This window comes from Lontra canadensis, unplaced genomic scaffold (genome assembly GCF_010015895.1).
Source record: "Lontra canadensis isolate GAN:19392208 unplaced genomic scaffold, GSC_riverotter_1.0 scaffold4, whole genome shotgun sequence".
Lineage (NCBI taxonomy): Eukaryota > Metazoa > Chordata > Mammalia > Carnivora > Mustelidae > Lontra > Lontra canadensis.
In genome coordinates this window covers 30,965,209-30,988,265 of record NW_022630998.1, presented here as the reverse complement: position 1 = coordinate 30,988,265, position 23,057 = coordinate 30,965,209, and the positions used below count along the sequence as shown (strand labels likewise).

General features: G+C 39.8%; 1 protein-coding gene across 1 annotated transcript; it reads right to left on the bottom strand.

Annotated features, from left to right (window-relative positions):
* Positions 1-3,626: 3,626 nt before the first annotated feature.
* On the bottom strand, positions 3,627-5,371 carry RPS23 (ribosomal protein S23). Its single transcript, XM_032847265.1, has 4 exons — positions 5,286-5,371; positions 4,677-4,836; positions 3,930-4,050; positions 3,627-3,814 (listed from the first exon to the last, which is right to left on the bottom strand). Exons 1-4 carry the CDS (start codon positions 5,287-5,289, stop codon positions 3,668-3,670), a joined length of 432 nt encoding a protein of 143 aa, XP_032703156.1. The 5' UTR covers positions 5,290-5,371; the 3' UTR covers positions 3,627-3,667.
* Positions 5,372-23,057: the final 17,686 nt, after the last annotated feature.

Sequence of the window (23,057 nt, the reverse complement as noted above, 5' to 3'; positions counted from 1 at the left end):
GTGCTAGAAACTAAGAATGCTCAGTACAACCTGCCAAGACAATCCCCCAAATATAATGTCTTAAGAAATGTGAGCGAATACTTGAATGATCCATTTAAACAGATTTTATAGGCTAAAATAAAGATTATACAAGCCACTGTTAGTGAAAATTTTATAGTGATATGGTAATTTACGATCTTGGTCTCTTTTCTTGACTGTGCTAAGCCAATAAAGAAATGTTAGCTACTTGGACAACCTTGAACCAGACTCCAGGAGTGTTATCCACAGCATGGCCATTATGACCACTAAATCCCACCACCATACATCTTCCTAGAGTGAAAGAAGGAAAGTCATGTATTTTGGAAGAGGATCATTTGTTTCCTTAGAGATTAGAAAGTTCTTTATGTACTTTTGGTACAAGTCTGTTGTTGGATATGTGACTTGCAAATATTTTTGTCTAGTCTGTGGTTTGTATTTTCATCCTCTTAATAAGATCTTTCAGAGTAAAATTTTTAAAAAGTCCAGTGTATCTTTTTTTTTTTTGTGGAAGGTACTTTTGATGTATTGCCTAAAAGCTCTTCACCTAACTGAAAGTCATGAAGATACTCTGTTTTCTTCTACAAGTTTTACAGCTTTACATTTTATTCAGATACTATGATCCATTTTGAATTAATTTCTGTTTAAGATGTGAGATTTAGGTTGAGGTCCGTTCTTTTTTTGCAAATGAAAGCCGGTACTGTTTATTGTAAAAACTATGTTTCCTCCATTGAATTGCTTTTTTATCTGTCAAAAATCACTTGGTCTTGGTCTTACCTGGAAAGTCTATTTATGGATTCTATTTTATTGATCTGTGTCTGCCCCCCTTCAATACCACACCCTCCTGATTACTGTAGCTACAAATTAAGTCTTAAAACCAAGTTTTGTGATTCCTCCACCCTTTATTCATTTTCAGTATTAACTATTCTAGTTCCTTTGCCTTTCCATATAAATTTTACAATTAGCTTTTCTATTTCTTTTTTTCTTAAAGTTTTTGAGAGCGAGAGAGCACATGAGCAGGGAAGAGGGTTAGAGGGAGAGGGAGCAGCAGACTCCCTGCTGAGCAGGGAGCCAGAGGACATGGGGCCTGATCCCAGGACACTACTCAGGTACCCCAGTTTTTCTATTTCTATAGGGGGAAAAAAAATCTGCTGGGATTTTGTTTAAATTTTGCATCTGGGTGTCTATTTTCTCTGACCCTACAGCCTCCATGTGTAGTCAGGCACAGCTTAGGACTGGGCACACACTTCATGCTGGAACTAAGGGACAACATCTGTCATAAAGGTGGTGGGGGATGGGTGAGAGGAATACACAGGAGACAGAATGAGCCATGAGAAGGCAGATTTGTTTCAAAAACTGGGGTTAGGGACACCTGGGTGGCTGAGTCGGGTTAAGCGTCTGCCTTTGGCTCAAGTTATGATCCCAGGGTCATGGAATCAAGCCCCACATCTGGCTCCCTGCTCAGCAGGGAGCCTGCTTAGCCCTCTGCCTGCTTGTGCTTGCTCTCTGACAAACGAATAAAATCTTAAAAACATTGGGGTTAGAACAGTCGCAGGTAGATTTGTGTCAGTCTGTCAGTCACTTAACTAATGGACAAACATCCAGGGTGCACCCAGCAGACAAGTGCAAACCACTGTCACAGGATGTCTTAATTCCTAGGTGTGTTGTTCTCTACAGGTTTGGCTGAGGTTTCAGCAGAGCTGGAAACAGGACATACTGGAGAGGGGTGGGTTGGGTGTCGGTTCCACCCCATCTTTTAGCCCTGTCCAAGCCTTCTCCACACTGGATGGCCAGGCAGCACCTCCTAGCTCTCCGCACTGCAGCTGACCCAGTGCTGATGCCCAGTATGGACTCTTGTGGCCCTTGGGGGTTTCTTGCAGTTCAGGCCTGGGGGGTGGTGCGAGACCCAGAGATCTACTGTGTTGGGTCAGTTATGTCCACCCAGAAGCGTCTGGTCAGCCTTTGAGAGTGACTTAACCAGTATCTGTGCAACTACATACACTAGTAAGCCCTGGAATAGAAACCAGAAACAGCCCATCTTATTACCACATATAAATGTATCAAATTAACATGTACTTCTTAAATTTATATATACAATGTTTTATGTCAAACTTTAGTGTTTCAGTTAAAAAAAAACAGCCACTCTCCATCCTTGTGGAAAGACAAATCACAATAATCATTTGTGGGAAGCATAAGCACAAGTGTGTCATGTTTGGGGATCAGTGAAGTCTGAGATGGAAGCAGCAAGTGACATGAGATACCTCCTAAAACTGCACAGGGAATCCAAGTTTGAGCAAGGGGAGAATATTGCTGGACCAGGTACCAGATAGAACACACATTATCTCCTGGGCTGTGGAAAGGATCATGGTCTTGACCTTATGGGATATGGAAAGCCAAAAAATTTCCATTTTCCAAGATCCTAAACATAACCTAACACTAGGCTTTGATCAAAGAGAAAGTAACTCACCTTAATGCTGCCAATAGCAGTTCCTTTGATCACTTTCAAGACACTAAATTTTGGACATGAGATTTTACCATTTTTCTCCTATGGAAATTTTGAAACAATTTACGGACAATACCAAATAAGATTCTTTTTGTTTTTTAAAGATTTTATTTATTTGACAGACAGAGATCACAAGTAGGCAGAGAAGCAGGCAGAGAGAGAGGAGGAAGCAGGCTCTCCGCTGAGCAGAGAGCGGATGTGGGGCTCGATCCCAGAACCCTGGGATCATAACCTGAGCTGAAGGCAGAGGCTTTAACCCGCTGAACCACCCAGGTGCCCCCCAAATAAGATTCTTAACTTTAGAGAACAAACTGATGGCTACCAAAGGGGAGATGGACAGGGGAAGGATAAAGTGGAAATTAAGGAGTCCACTTGTCATGAGCAAAAGGTGATATATGGAATTGTTGAACCACTATGTTGCACACCTCAAACTAATGTAACACTGTATGTTAACTACTGGGAAAAAAAAATAAAAATAATTTATGAACAAACCCCATGTACCTAACACCCACCTTCCAACAATTATCAAGCTACAACCCTTCTCCACTGTTTCTAATTATAGATACTTTGTGCCTTGAAATAAACCTCAAGGTCAAAACTTATCAGTTAATGAAGTCAGGATAAAGAGCATTTAGGTAATCTTTCTATAGCTTAACACCCTTCCTCCTAAACAAGTTTTTCTCCTGGGTCTTAATTTGCCAGGTTATACACTTCTATTAACTCCTATCTGCTCAATCATCCAGTGCCTTTCTTGCTGTCATAAACACAGAACTGGAACATGGATCGTGAACCTTTACTCAAATACCAAAGCAGAAGCAACTTGAGGGTGGTATCTGTCATACTGGGTCCCCAGGGAAATTGATCCCAGGATGTATGTTACCATGGTTTCCCAACATGATTCCTGCTTTAAGTGCAGTGAGTTTATTTAAAGCCTACTATCCTGCATTTATTCCAGATTACTTACCATTTTCTTTATTTCATAGAGAGAATAACTATGAATCCCATTTACTCTAGAGAATTCTGAATTCATGATATTCCCAATCTCCTAAAATGTCAAGGCATATACTGCATCTCTGCAGTAAGGAAAATAAGACACAAAACATACTTGTGGCTTATGAAAATTTATTATCACGTTTTTACAATCAAAATTTATGACCTTGGTCTTTCCTTCTTGCCTTTGTACAAGGCCAAAAGAGAGACATTGGCTACTTTGACAACCTTAAAGCGAACTCCAGGAATGTCACCGACAGCATGACCTTTGCGACCAAATCCAGCAACCAGAACTTCATCATTTTCCTGGAATAAAATCAACAATTTACTTTTGCTGTCACTGGCAATCACTAAAAATATCCGTTCATTGTATAAAAAACTAGGAAAAACCATCACAGGAACAGAAACAAGAGACACTTACCTCAATAAAATTCAAACAACCATCATTGGGTACAAAGGCTGTGATTTTCTTGCCATTCTTGATCAGCTGGACCCTGACACACTTCCTGATGGCAGAATTTGGCTGCTTGGCTTCAACCCCTCTAAAACACAAAAAGCACAACATGTGAGCCGCGTTCCTGAGAAGGGATACCTTTTAGTTAGCATGAACAATTTATTAGACATTATACCGTTTCAGCCTTTTCAGTCTAATCCTAAATTGGCAAACTCGTGTTATCAACCAAGCTTTTCCTCAGTCTGCCACAACAGGGAGAACACCTGGCCCCTTTACCAGCTGTAAGAAAATATGTATCAAGAAATGGAGCTAGAAAGCTTGGATTCAAATCCTGACTGCTGACTGGAGCCTTAAACATGTCTAACCTTGGGCAAGAAACTTCTTAGTTTTCCCAAGTAGAAAGATGCAATTGATTTCAAAGGTTAAACGGTTGACGGTGCCAATCGCTTAGAACAGTTCCCACACATTTTCAGGCTCATAACGTCCCTTATCCATTACGGTCATTTTTCCCGCCCTCAATGCAACCCCAAATTCATTACAAACTCACATTAAGAGATTAAAAACCCTAGTTACCTAACCCCCAAACCCTCATGTTACCACCTTTCAGACACTGCTACAGAAAGACCTAGAATTTACATCACCGCTTCTTCCAATGTGTTTTGAGTTACCATAGTAAAATCAACCTCGAAGAACAAACGGTGGCCTTCCACTTACACTTTTTCCAGCACAATTCCTTTTGCATGGGAAGCGCCTCCAAAAGGGTTGGCCTTCAGGGCTGTGCCCAAATGGGCTTTCTTGTACTGTTTATCATGCCACTTCTGATCTCGTCGGTGGCTGCGGAGCTTCCTGGCAGTACGGAGACCGCGACACTTGCCTGAAAGTCAAAATTCCTTAGTGCCTCCGAAAAACACCCCAGACTTATTTTACATCTTCTAAGACCCTAGCCTCACCGAACTACAAGCCGATAGGCTCGCTCTTCACTCCTTAGCGCATGGCCCAAACCTCCAAGTTTCCCTCAAACCAAAGGAGACGTTGACACAAGCGAACCACTGGGTGCATTCTCCCAAAAGAAGGAGCCTCCTCATTAACGCTCCCGGTCAGCACTGCCACCCAACCTCCCTGATAAGGCGAACTCCGCGGCCTCTACGCCGCACGGGCCCCTTCCGCACCCGGCCATGTGCCTGCGACAGGGGCGCTTCCCTGACCTTCCCCATCGGGTCTCCCGGGGGCAGCCTCCTCACCGCTCTGTTCCTTTCCGCCCTCCCGTCTCCGAGCCCCCGAATTCGGCTTGTGGTCCCCTCAGCCCGACCCCGAACAGCTCACCCATCCTGCCGGCACCACGGGCCTCAGCAAAAGAGAGAAGCAGAGCAGGAAGGAGCCACAAGCCACTGCGAACAAGCTCCGCCCAGCCAAGGACCCATGCAGCTGTTTGCGCAGCGCCTGGTCCGAAACTGCCCCCCCCTTGTTTGAAAACGACGAGTTTGCGCCACTTTCCAGACTGCGTCTTATTTAATTTGTGTGAAACTCAGTGTTACCTAACTTGCATTGTTGTTTATTTCGTTTTATGTCAATACTAGAGACAGAAGGAATGTGGACTACCAATCCCAGAACTCTCTGCATGAGATTCGATCCAGGCGCAGGCGCTCTTGGCAAACCCACAGGGGCGGGGCTTAGTGGCGCTAAGTCGGAGTGAAGAGTGGTGACTAGTGCGTGTGTGTGGTAGAGTGGTGCAGTTCTGCTTGTAGTTTGGAAAGTTACACCTCTGAACCTTAAACCTTACGAGCCGAATCGTAAAATGGAAAAAAAAAAATTACTGAGGGGATATGTTGTAGTAATTGGAGACAGACCAAGCCTAAAACTTACAAAGCTTCCACTTACGGGTGGTTGTGCGAAGTTGGGCGATTCATTTAAAATTTTAAACTGAGGTTTCCCTGTAGAATGAAATAGATTTGAGAGATTTCTGGGAATTGGGTCATTATACAACTATTTTTAAAAAATGTTTTCTTCGTGCCAGGCGTTGTTCAAGGCTCTGGGGTCACAGTAGTTAAAGGAGAGTAAAGAGGTCTGTTTTTATATTCTAGGTGCAAGACGGCAGAAAAAAAATATGTGTTATTTAAAGATAATCAGGAAAGTTTTAAATACTGATAAGGGTTATAGAGAATAGAAAATTCGTTAGGTGGCAGCGACTTGGGGATGGGCATGGCTAATCTGGAATAGGGTGTTTTAGAAGCCATCTCCGTGGAGATTACGTTTGAGCGGAGATCTTAAAGAGAGGGAGCCAGTTAGACAAGTATATGGGGTAGAGCTTTCAGGAGGAAGGATTCTCAGTAAGTAGAATGGGCTGGCGCTTTTCCAGAACTGAAAGATCAGGGAGGGAGGAGCTGAGTGAGGACCAGTGTGGCACTAGATGAGGTCTGAGAGGTGCACAGGGAAAGGAACGTCATGGTAAAGGCTTTGTTTACTCTTTGTGTGATTGAATGCCATTGGGAAGTTTTGAGCAGGGTACTTCTATAGAATCGCTCTGGCTTTTGTGAGGAGAATAAGAGATGAATCTGTGAGGCCAGTTGAGAGGGTGTTACAGTACTCCAGTTGAGATATAATGATGGCTTAGATTGTCAGGTGGAAAAAAAGTGGGTAGATAAGATAAATGGTTGAGTCAGTAGGATTTGCTGAGGACTGTAGGATGGGAGATTGGAGTAATCGTTTTCAGCCTGAGCAACTGGGTGACTTGTGTTATTTTTTGAGTGGGATATACTGGGAGAGGGACAGTTTTAGAAAGGGAAATTTAGAGTTCTGTTATGAATGTGTATGTTAAGTTTGGGATCCTGTTAGACATCCGGGTAGGAAGGGGAAGTAAGTAGTTGGGTATATACATATGGAGCTTAGGAGTTGGGTATATACATCTGTTCATCAGTGAACAGACAGTACTGATAGCCATAGCCCTAACTAAGTAAGATCACTTAGGGGCTGACTATATGTAGAAGAGAGAAGGGTTGGAGACCTGAGCCTGGGCAAAACTTAGTGATACAGAAGAGAGAGGCAAGTGAAGCTAAATAGTCTACAAAGTAGACAATGCTGTACTCTAATCAACAGCAAGTGGAGAAATAGAAGTGAGCAAGTGTGAAGAGGGGGTAAGATGAGGACTGAGAATTGTCTTGCATTTGGCAATGTGGAGGATATTGGTGATTTTGTCAAGTGGGGCTGTGCTGTGGCAAAGATGAAAGCCTTATTGGATTGGAGCCAAGAGAATATGGTAAAGAAGGAAGTGTAAACAGCAACTGTAGACATGCTTTTGAAAGGAATTATCTATAATCTGCAGAGAAAAGAGGTTCTGTCAGGAGGAGGCTTAGTTTGTGGAGTCAGGATGAGTTTGTTTAAGATGGCCAATTTTATGACATTTTTATAGGGGATTGTTCCTGGTAGAGAAGAAAAAGATGGGTAGTTCATTAGAAAAAGGGGATAATTGCATAAATAGGTGCTTAAGGAGACTTAAGAGGGGTGCCCAAGTAGAGGAATTGATTTTAGAAATAATAACAGTTTATCTGTAGTACTAGAGAAGGCATAGTATGGGGTACAACTATAAGTAAATTGGAAGGTTTGTTGATGGGGAGATGTGGAGCTTCTCTTTTGATTGTTCTTCCCTTGAGTTCAGCAACATCATCTGAAAGGGCAAAGATGTTGGAAGAGAGAGGATATGGTGTGAAATGATCTAGAATAACACTATTTAAATAGTGTTATTTAATACTTATTATATGCCACATACTGCCTTACATTTATTAACTCATTTAATTCTTAATAACACTAAAAGACAGATACTTTTATTATCCCTGTTTTACTGAGGGATAGTGCTTTAGTCCATTCAGGCTACTCTAACAAAATACTGTAGACTGGGTGGCATATAAATAAGAGAAATTTATTTCTTGTGGTTCTGGAGATTGGGAAGTCCAAGATCAAGGTTCTGGCAGATTTGGTATCCGGTAAGTGCTTGCTTCTTGTTTTTTTGACATCTGTCTTTGCTGTCACCTCAAGTAGAAGGGCCAAGGCAGCTCTTTGGGGGTTCTTTTTTATTTGTTTGTTCGTTTGTTTGTTTTTCAAGTTTTATTGAGATATAGCTAGCATATTGGGGTCTTTTTAGAAGGGCCCTAATTCCATTCATGAGAACTGCACCCTTCTGATTTAATCATCTCCCAAAGGCTCCAACTACTAGTAACATCACTGGGGAATAGGTTTCAATTTATGACCTTTGCCTCCTAATCTAAAAGTGCGGGAGGATAGTCTGACAAGACCATATAGGAATGTTGAACAGTTCTGAGGGCCCATTTGACACTGTAGTTAGAAAGTTACGTCAGTCAGTATGATTTTGTGCATTCTTCAGATCCATCCAGTATAATGACTTAGTAGGTGGAGAGTTGATTTTAACAGAGCTGGCAGTAGAATCTAGTCAAGTCAATGTGATGGAGGAAGGGCAAGGGAGTTGAGAGTGATTGCAAGGGAAGGATTGCAGTGAACCATGAGACTGAAGCTGGAGGAGTAAAGAGCCAGGAATAGTCAGAACACTTCTGAAGACCTGGCCCTACCAGATAGGAGAAATTTCTATGAAGCTAAATAAGATAGTTTTAGTACAGAAGTAGGTCAGTTGACCAACGAATAGAACAGAGAGGCCTGCAAGAGATTCATGAATGTAGAATATTCTTAAATAACAGAGTTAGATTGTCAGATCAGTGTATAAAGGGAAGACTGATGGAGCTGTGCAAAATCTGGTTACTCAGAGGAAATTGGGTCACCATGTCAAGCTAGAAACAAAATCAACTCCAGATAGATGGAGGACCTACATATCAACAACAAAAATTTTAATTTCTTGATAGAAACAAAGATGAATATCTTCATGAACTTGGGAAAGGAAGATATTTCTGAACAGGATAGGGAGAAATGAATTACTGGATTACCTATAGTAAGGGATAAGGAAGGACTCAGCTGTATTGCTTAGGGACAGAATTTGGAGTAACTGTGCTACTATAGTGTTTTTTAGAAGGTATTTTTAAAAGATTTTAAAATTTAACTTAGAGAGAAAATCTTAAGAAGGCTCCAGACCTGGTACAAAGCCTGACACAGGACTTGATCTCACAACCGTGACATCATGACTTGAGCCCAAATCAAGAGTTGGATCCTTAACCAGCTGAGCCACCCAGGTGCCCCTCTTCTGAGTTTTAATAATTGCTTCATAAAATTGTTCAGACTTTCTGTTATGTGTGAATATATGAATGCTTATATATGCTATTGGGAGGTTTTTAACTATGAATTCAGTTTCATTAGGAAATGTAATACTATTCAGGTTATTTATTCTGAGTGAGTTTTGGTAACATGTACCTTTCAAGGAAAGTGTCCATTTTGTCTAAGTTGTCAAATATATGGCCATAAAGTTATTTTTAATATTCCTTTATAATCCTTTTAGTATCTGTAGATTCATAGTGATGTCTCATCTTCCATTCCTGATACTGGTAAGTTGTGTCTTCCCTCTCTTTTTCTTGGTCAGCTAGAAATTTATTAATCTTGTTGATCTGTTCAAAGAACCAGCTTTTGCCTTAACTGATTTTCTCAATTTCTCAGTTTTCAGTTTTATTGATTTTTGGTCTTTTGTATATTATTTACTTTCTTCTGCTTGCTTTGGATTTAAATTTGCTCTTTTTGCTCCAGGTTTTCAAAGTGAAAGCTTAGGTCATTGACTTGAGACTTTTGTTCTTTTCTGGGTATTTAATGGTATAAATATCTAAGCACTGCTTGAACTGCACGCCAGGAGTTTTGGTATGTTATAGTCTAGTTTTTTTTTTTTTTTTTTTTTTGTTTTGTTTTGTTTGTAGATTTTATTCATTCATTTGAAAGAGAGAGAGGAGCTGGAGCAAGAGGAGGGGCAGAATGAGAGGGACAGGCAGACTCCCTGCTGAGCAGGGAGCCCAGCACATGTCTGATCCTAGGATCCTGAGATCATGACCTCAGCAAAGTCAAATTCTTAACCAACTGAGCTACCCAGGTGCCCCTGTTATATTCTAATTTTCATTTAATTCAAAACATTTGCTAACTACTCCTTAGAGCAATGGATCATTTAAAATTGTGTTTCTTAATTTCCAAATATTTGGGGACTTTCCAAATATTTGTGTTGTTCATTTCTAGTTTAATTCCATTATGATCTAATAACAGATATTTTCTTTTACTTTAAAAAAATTTTGTTGAGGTTTGCTTTATACCCCAGAATATAGTCATACATGATGTATGTTCCATGTACACTCGAAAAGAAAATATCTTCTGCTGATATCGGGAAGAATGTTTTATAAGTGTTAATTAGCGCATAGTGGTTAATAGTGCAATTCAGGTCTTCTGTGTCCTGTGTTCAAGATGATAATAGTGATGAGAGGTGGGGGGAGGTGAGGATCATAGTTGGATGTTGGGTTATGGTTTATTTTATGTAGTGAGTTTAATTATTACATTATTATAAAAACAAAAAACAAGGCAAAAACCAATGGTTAGAATGCGTTATGAATGAAGGATTTTGATTACTCTGGCTAAGAAAAGGAAAAAAAGAGAAAAGATCTCATTTTTGTTTTTGGACCTTTGAGTTTTTCATTTCCTGATAAAGCATTTATTACTTAATTTGAAGCCTGAAAAGAGAAGGAATTTTCTTTGACCTTGAGTTTAAATTTCTTAAAAGGGCCCTAAACAAGAATTGGGTTTAGGAATTAGAGGGGGGAAAAGAAGGCTGTCGTGGCTGAAGGATAGTAAGTCAACAAGATAATAGAGGAAGGTAAAGTTAGAGACTTGGACAGGACAGCTCGAGTCCAATTTGTAGGCCAGGATGAGGAGTTTGCACTTTATTCTGACTATGATGAGAAGCTAGCCATTGGAGAGCTTCAAGTAAGTGAGTGACAAGATCTGATCTACGTTTTTTTTTTTTAAAGATTTATTTATTTATTTTAGAGAGGGAGCACATGCACAGAGCCTGCAGCAGGGAGCAGGCGAAAGGGCAAAGGACCAGGGAGAGAGTGGGAAAGAAACATATTCCCCACTGAGCTGGGAGCCCATTGCAGGGCTTGTAATGAGCCATTGCAAGGGCTCATGACCTTGAGTTCATGACCTGAACCAAAATCAACAGTTACACGCTTAAGTGACTGAGCCACCCGGGAGCCCTGATCTGACCTACATTTTTAGAATATCACTGTGCCTCCTCTGGAAGGGCACTATGAAGGGGCAAGAGAACACTTGGTTTATCCAAAGAGGGGACTGACACAATAGCACTGTCTTCGGAGATGAAGAGATGTCATAAAATTCCCAATATAATTTGGATGTAGATCGTGATGGAAAGAGCAACATCATTGACATCACCAGTACCACCATCTGTAATAGGTTTTAAAAGCTATTTCGGTGCCAGGCATAGGACTTCACATGCCCAATTTTTTTTTAGTCTTCAAAACAACACCTGTGTGGTAGGTGCTATTTTTAGCGCTGTTTTACAGAGAGGAAACTGAAACTTAAAGAAGGTAACTTACTTAACCAGAACATGTTTGTTCATTTCCAGATTAGTTATAAAAGCAAAATCTTGATTTTTAAGGAATTTAGAAAAAATTGTAATGAATGTTAAGTAAATAAGGCACAAAATTAATGAAAATAATTTTCTAGCCAACAAAGTATCAGGAAAGGTAAAGGATACATTCTTCATATTACCTTATTCTTATTATAAGTTATAACACGATATCTGTAGGTTGTTAGAGGTACGTGAAACTGATAGACACTTTGTTATGAAAGAATTGTGTTTGGTAGTTCTTGAAATGTTGGGGAAGTAGGGATAAGAGAACAAGCGTTTCCCTTTTCTAGTATTTCCTTCTGAGTAGAAGGAGTTAAATTAGTATAACTCCTTATTTCTCTGCCAAGGTACCTATTCTGTGCCAGCTAAGGGTAACATCTGTGGTAAATTAGGAAAAATAGTCTAAGTATGTTCAGCTTTTTTTCCCTTTTGGAGACCCAGCCTCTCCATAGAGTATACCTTTCCCATTTCTTCTGTGGTAGGCCTTTCTTCCTTCTTGAGAGCCCATGCTGCCATGATGACAGTCATGTCCATCTTTTGCGAGAGGGGGTTTGGTTACAATACATTTTGTTCCTGTGCTAAGCTTTGTCTGCCTTCTTGGCCTTTCACAGTAAAGAGGGGGGTGTTTTGGTTGCCACTTGTCTTACCCCTTGTTTTATTTCTCAGTTGATTTAGCACTCAGATGGGGCTGAGAGATATTATTGTTTGACTTATCTCAGAGTCCCCCCACCCCCCCGAAGAAAAAAGAAAGGTCTTCATAAATTAGATCAGTCAATGAGATTTAGGTCACAGATGATGCGGATTCTTTGTACTGTATGAGAGAGAAGTTAGCTTTTGGGCGAGAGCAGCCAAGGGTTTTAACAATGTTGACAATTTATATTGGAGCATTTAGAATAGTTAGAAATTACTCCAACTGTTTTAACTATAAAAATTGAGGTATTAGTTGCTATGGAAATGTGACAAGTTAAAATAACAGCTTTAAGTGAGAAAGAAGCAGCAGTAAGAATAAGACCGATGATTACATGCTCTGTAAAACTACTAGTGATGAATGTTGAGTGCTTCATTTTACCTGATTAAATTATTAAACACAATTTTTCCCTTATCAAAAATGAATGAGATTTCTTATCCTCTCATTCTAGCTACTTTTGGTAGAATGAATATTTCTTCTCATATCTGTTCCAAGGTGGAACTAAAGAAATATGTGTGTATTACCATATAAACTTAACAATATTCAGGCCAGGTCTTTAAAATCTTGTTATTATAATTAAACCTCTGTGTAGGATCTAGGGGGAATTGACAACACTGTTCTTTGATGCTCTTTGTGAAGTTCCTGGAAGGAAGTTATCATTTTAATGTGCGTATTGAAAGTTATTCTCCAGGTATTCTCTAACTTGGCTGAGAACCAAACAAAAGAAAATAGGCTTTTATTTCTTCAGGGATCTTTGAGTTGTAATAAATGATAAGAAATGATAATTTTTCTCACTAGGAAAAGAAAGATAATTTCTTTCACTCAATGGAATATTAGGTTTAAAATCTCATTCCCTGGAGAGGTTTAAAGAACCTGGTATATGGGCCAGGTCAGTGTTCTCTGTGAGTTCACTGAGAATGAGCTGATCTTCAGTGATGAGGAGTGGCCAAGGGTCAGTCTTTCAGCTTTTGCATTCCATGATAAAATGAAATTTCACTAAGACTATTTCTAGATTATTTAAATGTGAGAATATGTAAGTTATTGTAATATAAATATTAAAAATCCTATAAAAGTAAATGCATTTTTATATCACAAAAACATTATTGCTTAAAGGACTTTAAACAGGGTGAAATAGGATTTCCCTGCCTTAAAAGAAAAAATAAGAAGAGAAAAGGAGTGAGGAACTAGAGGAAGAGAGGAAGAAAAGACATGAGGGGTTCTGGGTTTATATAGGTACAAAAAGGACAGGAGTAATTTTTCCACTGATTTCACTATTGGTCCTAGCGGTCATTACTGATTATTAAGATAACCCAAATGAATCTGTAACCACTTAATAGATATGGTCATTTTTCTTTCTTTCTTTTTTTTTTTTTTTTAGATTTTATTTACTTATTTATTTATTTGACAGAGAGAGAGAGCACAAGTAGGTAGAGCAGCAGGCAGAGGGAGAAGGAGAAGCAGGCTCTCCGCTGAGAGGGGAGGCTGATGCGGAACTCGATCCCAGGACCCTGGGATCATGACCTGAGCCGCAGGCAGCTACTTAACTGACTGAGCCACCCAGGTACCCTCATTTTTCATTTTTAAAGAAATGTTTATTCAATTTATTTAAACTCAAAAAAACAAAAACAGAAAAACCCAGTTTACCCATTTTTCCCATCCTCCGCTATCCTGTGCCCCTGGTAACCACCAGTCTGTTCTCTGTATCTATGAGCTTGGTTGTTTTGTTTTGTTTTTTACATTCCATATATAAGAGAGATTATATGGTATTTGTCTTTCTCTTATATATTTCACTTTGCTTAATGCCCTTGAGGTCCATCCCTGTTGATGCAAATTGAAAGATTTCATTCTTTTTTATGGCCAAATAATATTCCATTATGTATAATATTCCATATAAATATAATTTCTTTATCCATTTATTCATCATAGTTAATCACATTCCAACAACAAATATATAGAAACATACATAGATGTAAATTAGATGCCTGCTCCTTAGGTCAAGGTTTTAATATAAACAGGTGAGCTTCCCTTACTATAAGTCTGGCTGTGATCAGCTGCCTCTGAGCTGGGTCCTAGGATAGTGATCTGAGAGAAAGAGCCCTTCTAGGGGCATTTCTTAGATCACTACTGTCTTGTGGGTTTTGAACATGAACCCCGCTGGTTTTCAAAATTGGATGTTTTGGGAGCTCATCTCTCAAGTACATGTCTTAAAGGTTAAGGTGTCCAATGTGGAATTCAAACTCTCCAGTGCTCAGGAAGAAGCTCTGGGTTTGAGTTCCCCACAGTTGTGGGTTGCCACACCTGGGGTGGTGTCCCGGCCTCTACTACACACTTTGATTTGATTTTCTTCTAATTTGCCTGATGTGTAATCATCATTCAGCCAGCCTTTACGTTTTTTTTAAATAGGAACTTGCTCCATGTGTAGTGGTAGACTCAGCATGTCTGTGGACTCAGCATGTCTGCAAGTTGAGGATCTTAGAACATAACCATTTTAAAACCAGAACCCTGCTCTGAGTATCATTTTTCATAGTATGGAATGTGCATCTGCCAACCAGTGTTTAAAATTTACTTGGACAGGTTTTTTTAAGTTAAAATTTCCAATGATATTAAAATTTACTCAGTTTTTTTTTTTTAAGATTTTATTTATTTATTTGACAGACAGAGATCACAAGTAGGCAGAGAGGCAGGCAGAGAGGAAGGAAGCAGGCTCCCTGCCGAGCAGAGAGCCCGATGCAGGGCTCAATCCCAGGACCCTGAGACCATGACCTGAGCCGAAGGCAGAGGCTTTAACCCACTGAGCCACCCAGGCGCCCCACTTAGACAGGTTTTAAGTTAAAATTTCCAAACTTAACTTTAACTATTTAGCAGACAACATCTTGGATTTGTAGCCAGTAGCTACATACAGTGCTGTATTTGAAACTAAGTGTGCTGATTAATTTTTGTCCAAAGAATCAATTTTGCACTTACTATAAATGATGGCCTGATCTGTAGGGCAGCATCAAAATAGTACATATCCTCAATATGAGTTTTACTTCAGTGAGTTAAAACTCAGTCTCTCTTGAGGTGGGGAATGTGGGACCTGCATGTTCCTAGTGAGCATTTTTGAGATTGTTGGAGGCCTTTTCTTCCTTAGGACCCAGATCTGTTAGGTTTTCCCTAATACTTAAACCCTCCTTTCTAATCCATGCCTCTAATTATCACACTAAATTTGGTACTTAGCAAACCCTTCTAATAAACTTTCTTTTGCACTCTAACTAACAGAAACCCATTTCAGGCTGTTTTAAGAACAAAAGCCAAGTTACTGGAAGGACACTGGGATAAGTGACAGACTTCAGCCGCAAGAGATACATACTGACCTCATGAGAGAGTAGAATCAGGAATTGGAAAAGAGCTCCATACTCTTCCACAGAGTTAGTCATGTCTCATCTCTTGTCTCTTTTTTAATTTTTTTTTAAAGATTTTATTTATTTGACAGAGATCACAAGTGGGCAGAGAGGCAAGCAGAGAGAGAGAGAGGAGGAAGCAGGCTCCCCGCAGAGCAGAGAGCCCGATGTGGGACTCGATCCCAGGACCCTGAGATCATGACCTGAGCTGAAGGCAGAGGCTTAACCCACTGAGCCACCCAGGTGCCCATCTCTTGTCTCTTTATTATGTACCTGCCTCCCTCTACCTTTCAGCCATTGCTTGGAGTAGAGGGGTGACCCGAATCAGTGGAGGTCACAGGATTGCTATGTGAAACATCCCTAAGATGTTTACACTGGCCGTTTATGCTCACATTTCTGTACACCATGAGGCTAGGAGCCTCACGGGGGGAGGAGTGGGTCTTTTCCATCTTGTATTCCTGGCATGTAGCATATGGCAATGAATATTTGTCTAATGGACCAATTTATGAAAGAGTAGGACTCTTATCTCAGCTTAGCTTGAGAACCAAGAACATAAATATATGCCACTAATTTGGTATATTATTTGTGTTCTAAAAAGCCAAAGGGGCATCTAAAGTAAGAAAAATTAACATTTAAATCAAAAGCACTTATAAGTATTTCATTTACTAACCCGATTCTAATCAACTCAGAAGTTGATTTGATGAAAATTAGTAGAAATCATGGCAGCAATTAGGCTCTGAACTTAATAAAGCATCTGTATTAGTCTGGATTCTCCAGAGAAAACCAAATATATATATATATATATTTTTCATGTATGGATGTATGAAATTAATGTTAATTAATCCTATATATGATTTATTACAGAAATTGACTTCTGCAGTTATGGAGGCTGAGAAATTCTAGTATCTGTTGTCACCAAGCTGGAGACCCAGGAGAGCCAATGGTATAGTTCCAGTCTTAGTGTGTCTGAAGGCCAGAGAAGGCTTCCCTGCTCCAAGACAGGTAGAGAAAGAGAAGTCTCTCTTACTGCACTTTTTTATTCTTTTCAGACCTTTAGAGGATTGGATGAGGCCCACTCATATTAGGGAAGGTGATCTGTTTTATTCAGTCTACTGATACAAATATTAATCTCACTTAGGAACACAATCAGAGACACAGCCAGAATAGTGTTTAACCAAATACTTGGGCACCTTGTGTCCCAGTCAAGTTGACATGCATTAACAGAGTCACACACCCAGAAGTACATAGTCTGGTATTTTGCTAATGAACTGATGTAACTTGGATTTTGTATATTTGTGTTTTCAAGATATGGAATTTGATGAAATACCTGTATTAGTTGATTTTCTAGTCCTAAATATTTAGTCCTGGGAGTCACAACCATGTGAGATGAAGTGAGAATTTTCACAGGCTTATTCATTATCCTATACACTTTATTGAGCATCATCTAGGACCAGCAGAACCTAAGGCTCTAGGTGTACCACTAGTTAGATGCAGTCCCTGCTGCCTTGGAGCAGACCTTCCAGTGAAGAAACACACTGTAAATAGGTAACAAGAAAATAAATGTCCCATACAAAGGTGATCTATGTTATGATGAGGGTGAACAGAATGCAAGGAGGGTTAGGAGAGTATGAGGCGATCTCTACAGATGGAACAATATATGTAGTTACTGAGGTGCAAAAAAGTTAGCATTTGGAGGGTGTTGAGCAAAATCCAAGCCAGTGTACTGGAACATGGTATGGGGAAGGGTTGACATAAAATGAAGTAACAGAAACCAGCAAGGGCCAGATCATGCAGGGCTTTGAAGGAGGTGGATGGATTTGGATTTTGACTCCGTGCGCGAAGACCATTGTGATTGATATGAACATTTGACTAGAGTAACTTTGGGTCTGAGAGCATTTAGATGATTAGAGACTGTAGTCTGGCAAATGCTAGTTATTCCTTCAGGCAAATATTATAATTAAGTTAGAGCCATTTTTTTTCCTTACGATATTACAATTCTATATGGTCACATATGATATTGGGAAGATAGATCTGTGATAGTCAAATTTTCAGGTAACAGTAATATATCGTAAATCAAAACATGAAGCAAACACAAGGTATTTTCAGTTGAAAAGAAGGCAGCATGGATGGACAATCTCCTGTTCTCTCAAGAAAACTATTGGGATATTTTCCACACCCCTCGAATTTTCTGCCTATCTTATGCGTGAGTCACTAACCTTTTTGTTTTGGAATATCTTTAGGATATATGTATAGTGAATGGCCTTGAAAGGTAGAAATAGTGTCTTTCTCTTACATAGGGCAGGTTTACTTATAGCCTTGGAAACTCAAGGTTTCTCCTGAAATGAAATCCACTGTGTGTACAAGCATCCATGTCAGTCCAGTGGGATTGCTCTGTGAGCATGGGAAATTGACACAATATACTGTTGCTCATACTGCTTGCTTCTGTGGTGAGGAATAAAGTTCTTTGTCTCTGACCCTGAAGTCTTGTGTCTTCTGCCAACATCCTTGGAACTGGCAGCTACCTCGTTAGCTTATCAGTTAGGTAAAATGTCAGACCCGTCACAGTTCTGGACAGGGACTCTTCTGCCATCTAAGCAGGGAGGTGTAGTGCCAGGCAGGTGATATCCTAGCGCTTTGCAGCCTGCAAGTTATCGCATTAACATTTTTGTCACTGTTTTTCTCCTCTAAAGTCACAAGATGAGCTATTCTCTGACAACCACATCTTAAGTGTGACTTCTATTTTAAAATACATGTGTGAAACCTACTAGCTACTAATTATTTTACCTTAAATATTCTTAACCAAGTGGAAGAAAATGTCAACAACAGAAAGATTGCTATGTTGAAATTTTAGGATTATTGAGTCATAAAATATATTAAAATGAAAATTATTTAAAATTAAAAATCTTGTATCCATTTGTATGCCTGAAAATATAACTGAGGCATATGTCCATGGAAGGATTGTCACATGGTAAGCTCTGAGGAGCTTCCACTCTGGCTTCTGAGTCTTAACAGTATCATAATTATCACAGTGCAGTATCTTCATGGGCTTGGCTTCCTACCTTCCCCGACCAGAAATTTGGGGAGCAACGGGTCAGGCAGTGCTGCTGCTGCTGCCATGGGACACCATGAGGTACTGCTCTGGCGGCTGGAAGATTTGTTTTATATATGCACCGTCCGGTACAATGACCCCTAGCCACAGGTGGTTACTGACCACTTTGAAATTTTGGTTAGATCGACGTGAGATGTGTGTAAGTGTAAATTATATACCAAATTTCAGACTTAGAGCCGAAAAAGAAGGTAGAATATCTCGTTAGTAATTATGTTTGAAATAATATTTAAGGATGTCAGGTTAAAGAAAAAATAGTAAAACTAATTTCACCTGTTGACTTGAACTTCTCTCAGTGTGGTGGCTACTAGAAAAATTTTAAATTACATATGTGGCTGTCATTATCTTTCTGGTGAACAGTGAGATTCTAAATCCTTGCTACTCACAGAACAGTCGGCAGGCCAGCAGCTGCAGCTGTCATGTGAAAGCTTGCGAGAAACAAAGAAGCTCTCGCCCTGCTCCAGACCTACTGGATCAGAATTTGCATTTTAACAAAATCTCCTGTGATGTGTATGCATGTTAAAATTTGAGTAGCACAAAGCTCTAAGACTGGGATTGCCAGATTTAGCAAATAAAAATATAAGATGTCCAGTTAAATTTAATTTCGGATAAGCAACAAATGATTTTTTTTAGTATAATGTGTCTAAATATTGCGTGAAACATACTTATTATTGAAATTTTTGCTTTTTTGAAATTCAGATGTTACTGGGTGTCTTATATTTTATTTGGCAAACCTACCCAAGACTAAACTCCTCCATTCCAAACCTGTCTTGCTACCTGAAATTCCACATAATCACGAAAAAGGCAGAAAGGCAACAGACATGAGAAGTGGAAGTAAAATGAAAGAACAGAGAAGAAAAGGAAATATGATGGGAAGTAGGAATAAGATAGGCATGGAAAGGCCGCCTTGATAGTGGTGACCTTTTCTATTTTATAATATTTCTTAGCATCTTCCTTCGTTATTTCTCCATCTCCATTTCCACCCCCTCCCCAATTCCTAGTCATTGTGCTTTCATCTTCTCTTCTCATTTTCTGTAGGGTTCCTTAGAGCTATGTTAGAAGATGCTGTGTGTGCAAAGTAGATAGTAAGGAAGGGGAGTATGTCCTTAGGGTAAAGTCCCCAGACTTCCTATAATCAATCAGCTCTGAAATGCCACTTACAGATAGCCCCTTTCAGCTACCAGTACTTTGCCATTAAAGAGATCAAGGTTCTTAAGTGCCAAAAATGCTAATGCTTTTGTTTTAGAGAATTTTCTTTATTGTGGCATTTTAATTGTATTTTTCAAAAAGATTTTATTTATTTATTTGTCAGAGAGAGAAAGAGAGAGTGAGCACAGGCAGACAGAATGGCAGGCAGAGGCAGAGGGAGAAGCAGGCTCCCTGCCGAGCAAGGAGCCTGATGTGGGACTTGATCCCAGGATGCTGGGATCATGACCTGAGCCGAAGGCAGCCACTTAACCAACTGAACCACCCAGATGTCCCTTTAATTGTATTTTAAATTTAATTTTATTTTTAAAGATTTTGTTTATTTATTTGACAGAGAGAGAGATCACAAGTGGGCAGAGAGGCAGGCAGAGAAAGGGAAGCAGGCTCCCTGCTAAGCAGAAAGCCTGATGCGGGCCTTGATCCCAGGACCCTGAGATCATGACCTGAGTTGAAGGCAGAGGCCTAACCCACTGAGCCACCCAGGCGCCCCTAATTGAATATTTTAAAGTCAAATAACTCTTTGGGATTTTGTTGTTTGGTTTGTGTTTTTGCATACATTTTAGGTGGCAGGGGAGTGAGAGTGAAGGCTGGCAAGGAGGGAATAACAATAGATAGTCTTTATTTAGCTAGGCATTGAAGAAAGAAAAGGCTTTCCTCTATTATATTTATTTATTTAAAATTTTATTTTATTGTGTTAAGAACACTTAACATGAGATCCACCCTCTTAACAAATTTTTAAGTGTATAATACTGCACTGTTAACCATAGGTGTGCTCTTGTACAGCTGATCTCTAGAATTTATTAGTTTTGCCTAACTGAAACTTTATGCCCATTAATTGGTAACTTCCTATTTTCTCCTCCCTCCCCTGCTGCCCAACCCCTGGTAACCACCATTTCTCTCTTTGATTCTATGCTATGCCTATTCTAGATGCCTCATATAAATGGAATCATGTGGCATTTGTGACTGGCTTATTTCAATAATAATAATGTCCTCAGGGTTCATCCATGTTGTCACATATTGCAGAATTTCCTTTTTTTTTTTAAAGGCTGACTAATATTCCTTCGTGTGTATATACCATATATTCTTTATCCATTCATCCATCTACAGACACTTGGGTTGTTTTTACATCTTGGCTGTTGTGAATATCAGTGCTGTAGTGCACTAATACTTCTTTGAAATCTTGATTCCAAGTATTTTGGGTAAATACCCATACATGCAATTGCTGGATCATATGGTAGCTCTATTTTTAATATTTTGAGGCATCTCCATATTGTTTTCCACAGCAACTGTACTATTTTGTATTCCTACCAACAGTGTACAAGGATTCCAGTTTCTTTACATCTTTGCCAACACTTGTCTGTTCATTTGTTCTTTCTTACCTTCTTTCTTTCTTACCTTCTCCTCTTCTTCGTCTTCATCTTCCTCTTCTTTTTCTTTTTTTAATAATAGCCATCTTGACAGGTGTTAGGTGTTACCTCTTTATGGTTTTGATTCACATTGCTGTGGTGATGAGTGACATCGAGCATCCCCCCTTTTTTTTCTTAAAGATTTTACTTATTTATTTGACAGAGAGACACAGCGAGAGAGGGAGCACAAGCAGGGGGAGTGGGAGGGGGAAAAGCAGGCTTCCCATCAAGCAGGGAGCCCAATGTGGGGCTCGATCCCAGGACACTGGGATCATGACCTGAGTCAAAGGCAGATGCTTAATGACTGAGCCACCCAGGTGCCCCTGAGCACCCTTTTATATATATGTTGGTCATGTGTGTGTCGTCTTTGGAGAAATGTCTTTTCAAATCTTTAGCTCATTTTTAACTTAAGTAATTTGTGTTCTGTCTGCTACTGAGTTGTAAGAGTACCTTACATATTTTGGAAATTAAAGATTTGTTAGATGTATGTTTTCCAAATACTTTCTCTTATTCTGTGGATTGCCTTTTACTATTGATTGTTTCCTTTGCTCTACAGAAACTTTTTAGTCTGATGTAGTTCCATTATTTTTGCTTTTATTGTCTGTGCTTTGGTGTCATATCCATGAAACCATTGCCAAGAACAGTGTCATGAAACTTTTCCCTATGCTTTCTTCTTCTTTTTTTCTTTTTAAAGAGTTTATTTATTTATTTGACAGAAAGAGAGAGAGAGAGTGATTGAGTGTGAGTGCACAAGTAGGAGAAGCTGCAGAAGGAGAGCGAGAAGCAGGCTCCCCACTGAGCAAGGACCCCCCCCCCAACTGTGGGGGTCCATCCCAGGGCCCTATGAACATGACATGAGTGGAAGGCAGATGCTTAAGCCACCCAGGCGCCCCTCCCTTTGCTTTCTTCTAGGTTTTAAGTCTTTAATCTATTTTGAGTTGATTTTTTTGTCTGGTGTGAAATAAGTCTCCAATTTCATTTTTTCCTTGTGGACATCTAGTTTTCTCAGCACCATTTGTTGAAAAGACTGTCTTTTTCCCATTGTGTGTTCTTGGCAACCTTGCTGAAGAGCAGTTAGCTGTATATGTGTAAATTTATTTCTAGGTGCCTGTACTGTGTTCTGTTGATCTGTATGTCTTTTTTTTTTTTTTAAGATTTTATTTATTTATTTATTTATTTGTCAGAGAGAGAGAGAGAGAGCGAGCACACAAGCATGCAGAATGGCAGGCAGAGGCAGAGAGAAGTAGGCTCCCTGCCGAGCAAGGAGCCCAATGCAAGACTCAATCCCAGGACCCTGGGATCAAGGCCCGAGCCGAAGGCAGCAGCTTAACTGACTGAGCCACCCAGGCGTCCGCCTGTATGTCATTTTTAAAAAATATTTTATTTATTTATTTACTAGATGGAAGGAGAGAGAGCGTGCACGCACACACAAGCAGGGAGAACAGCAGGGAGCGGTAGAGGGAAAAGCAGGCTCCTCACTGATCAGGGAGCCTGATGCAGGGCTCTATCTGAGGACTCTGGGATCATGACCTCAGCTGAAAGCAGATGCTTAACAAACCGAGTCACCGGGTGCCCCTGTACATCAGTTTTTAATGGCAATACTATGTTTATTTATTTTATTTTTTATTTTTTTAAAAGATTTTATTTATTTATTTGACAGAGATCACAAGTAGGCAGAAAGGCAGACAGAGAGAGAGGGGGAAGCAGTCTCCCCACTGAGCAGAGAGCCCAATGCG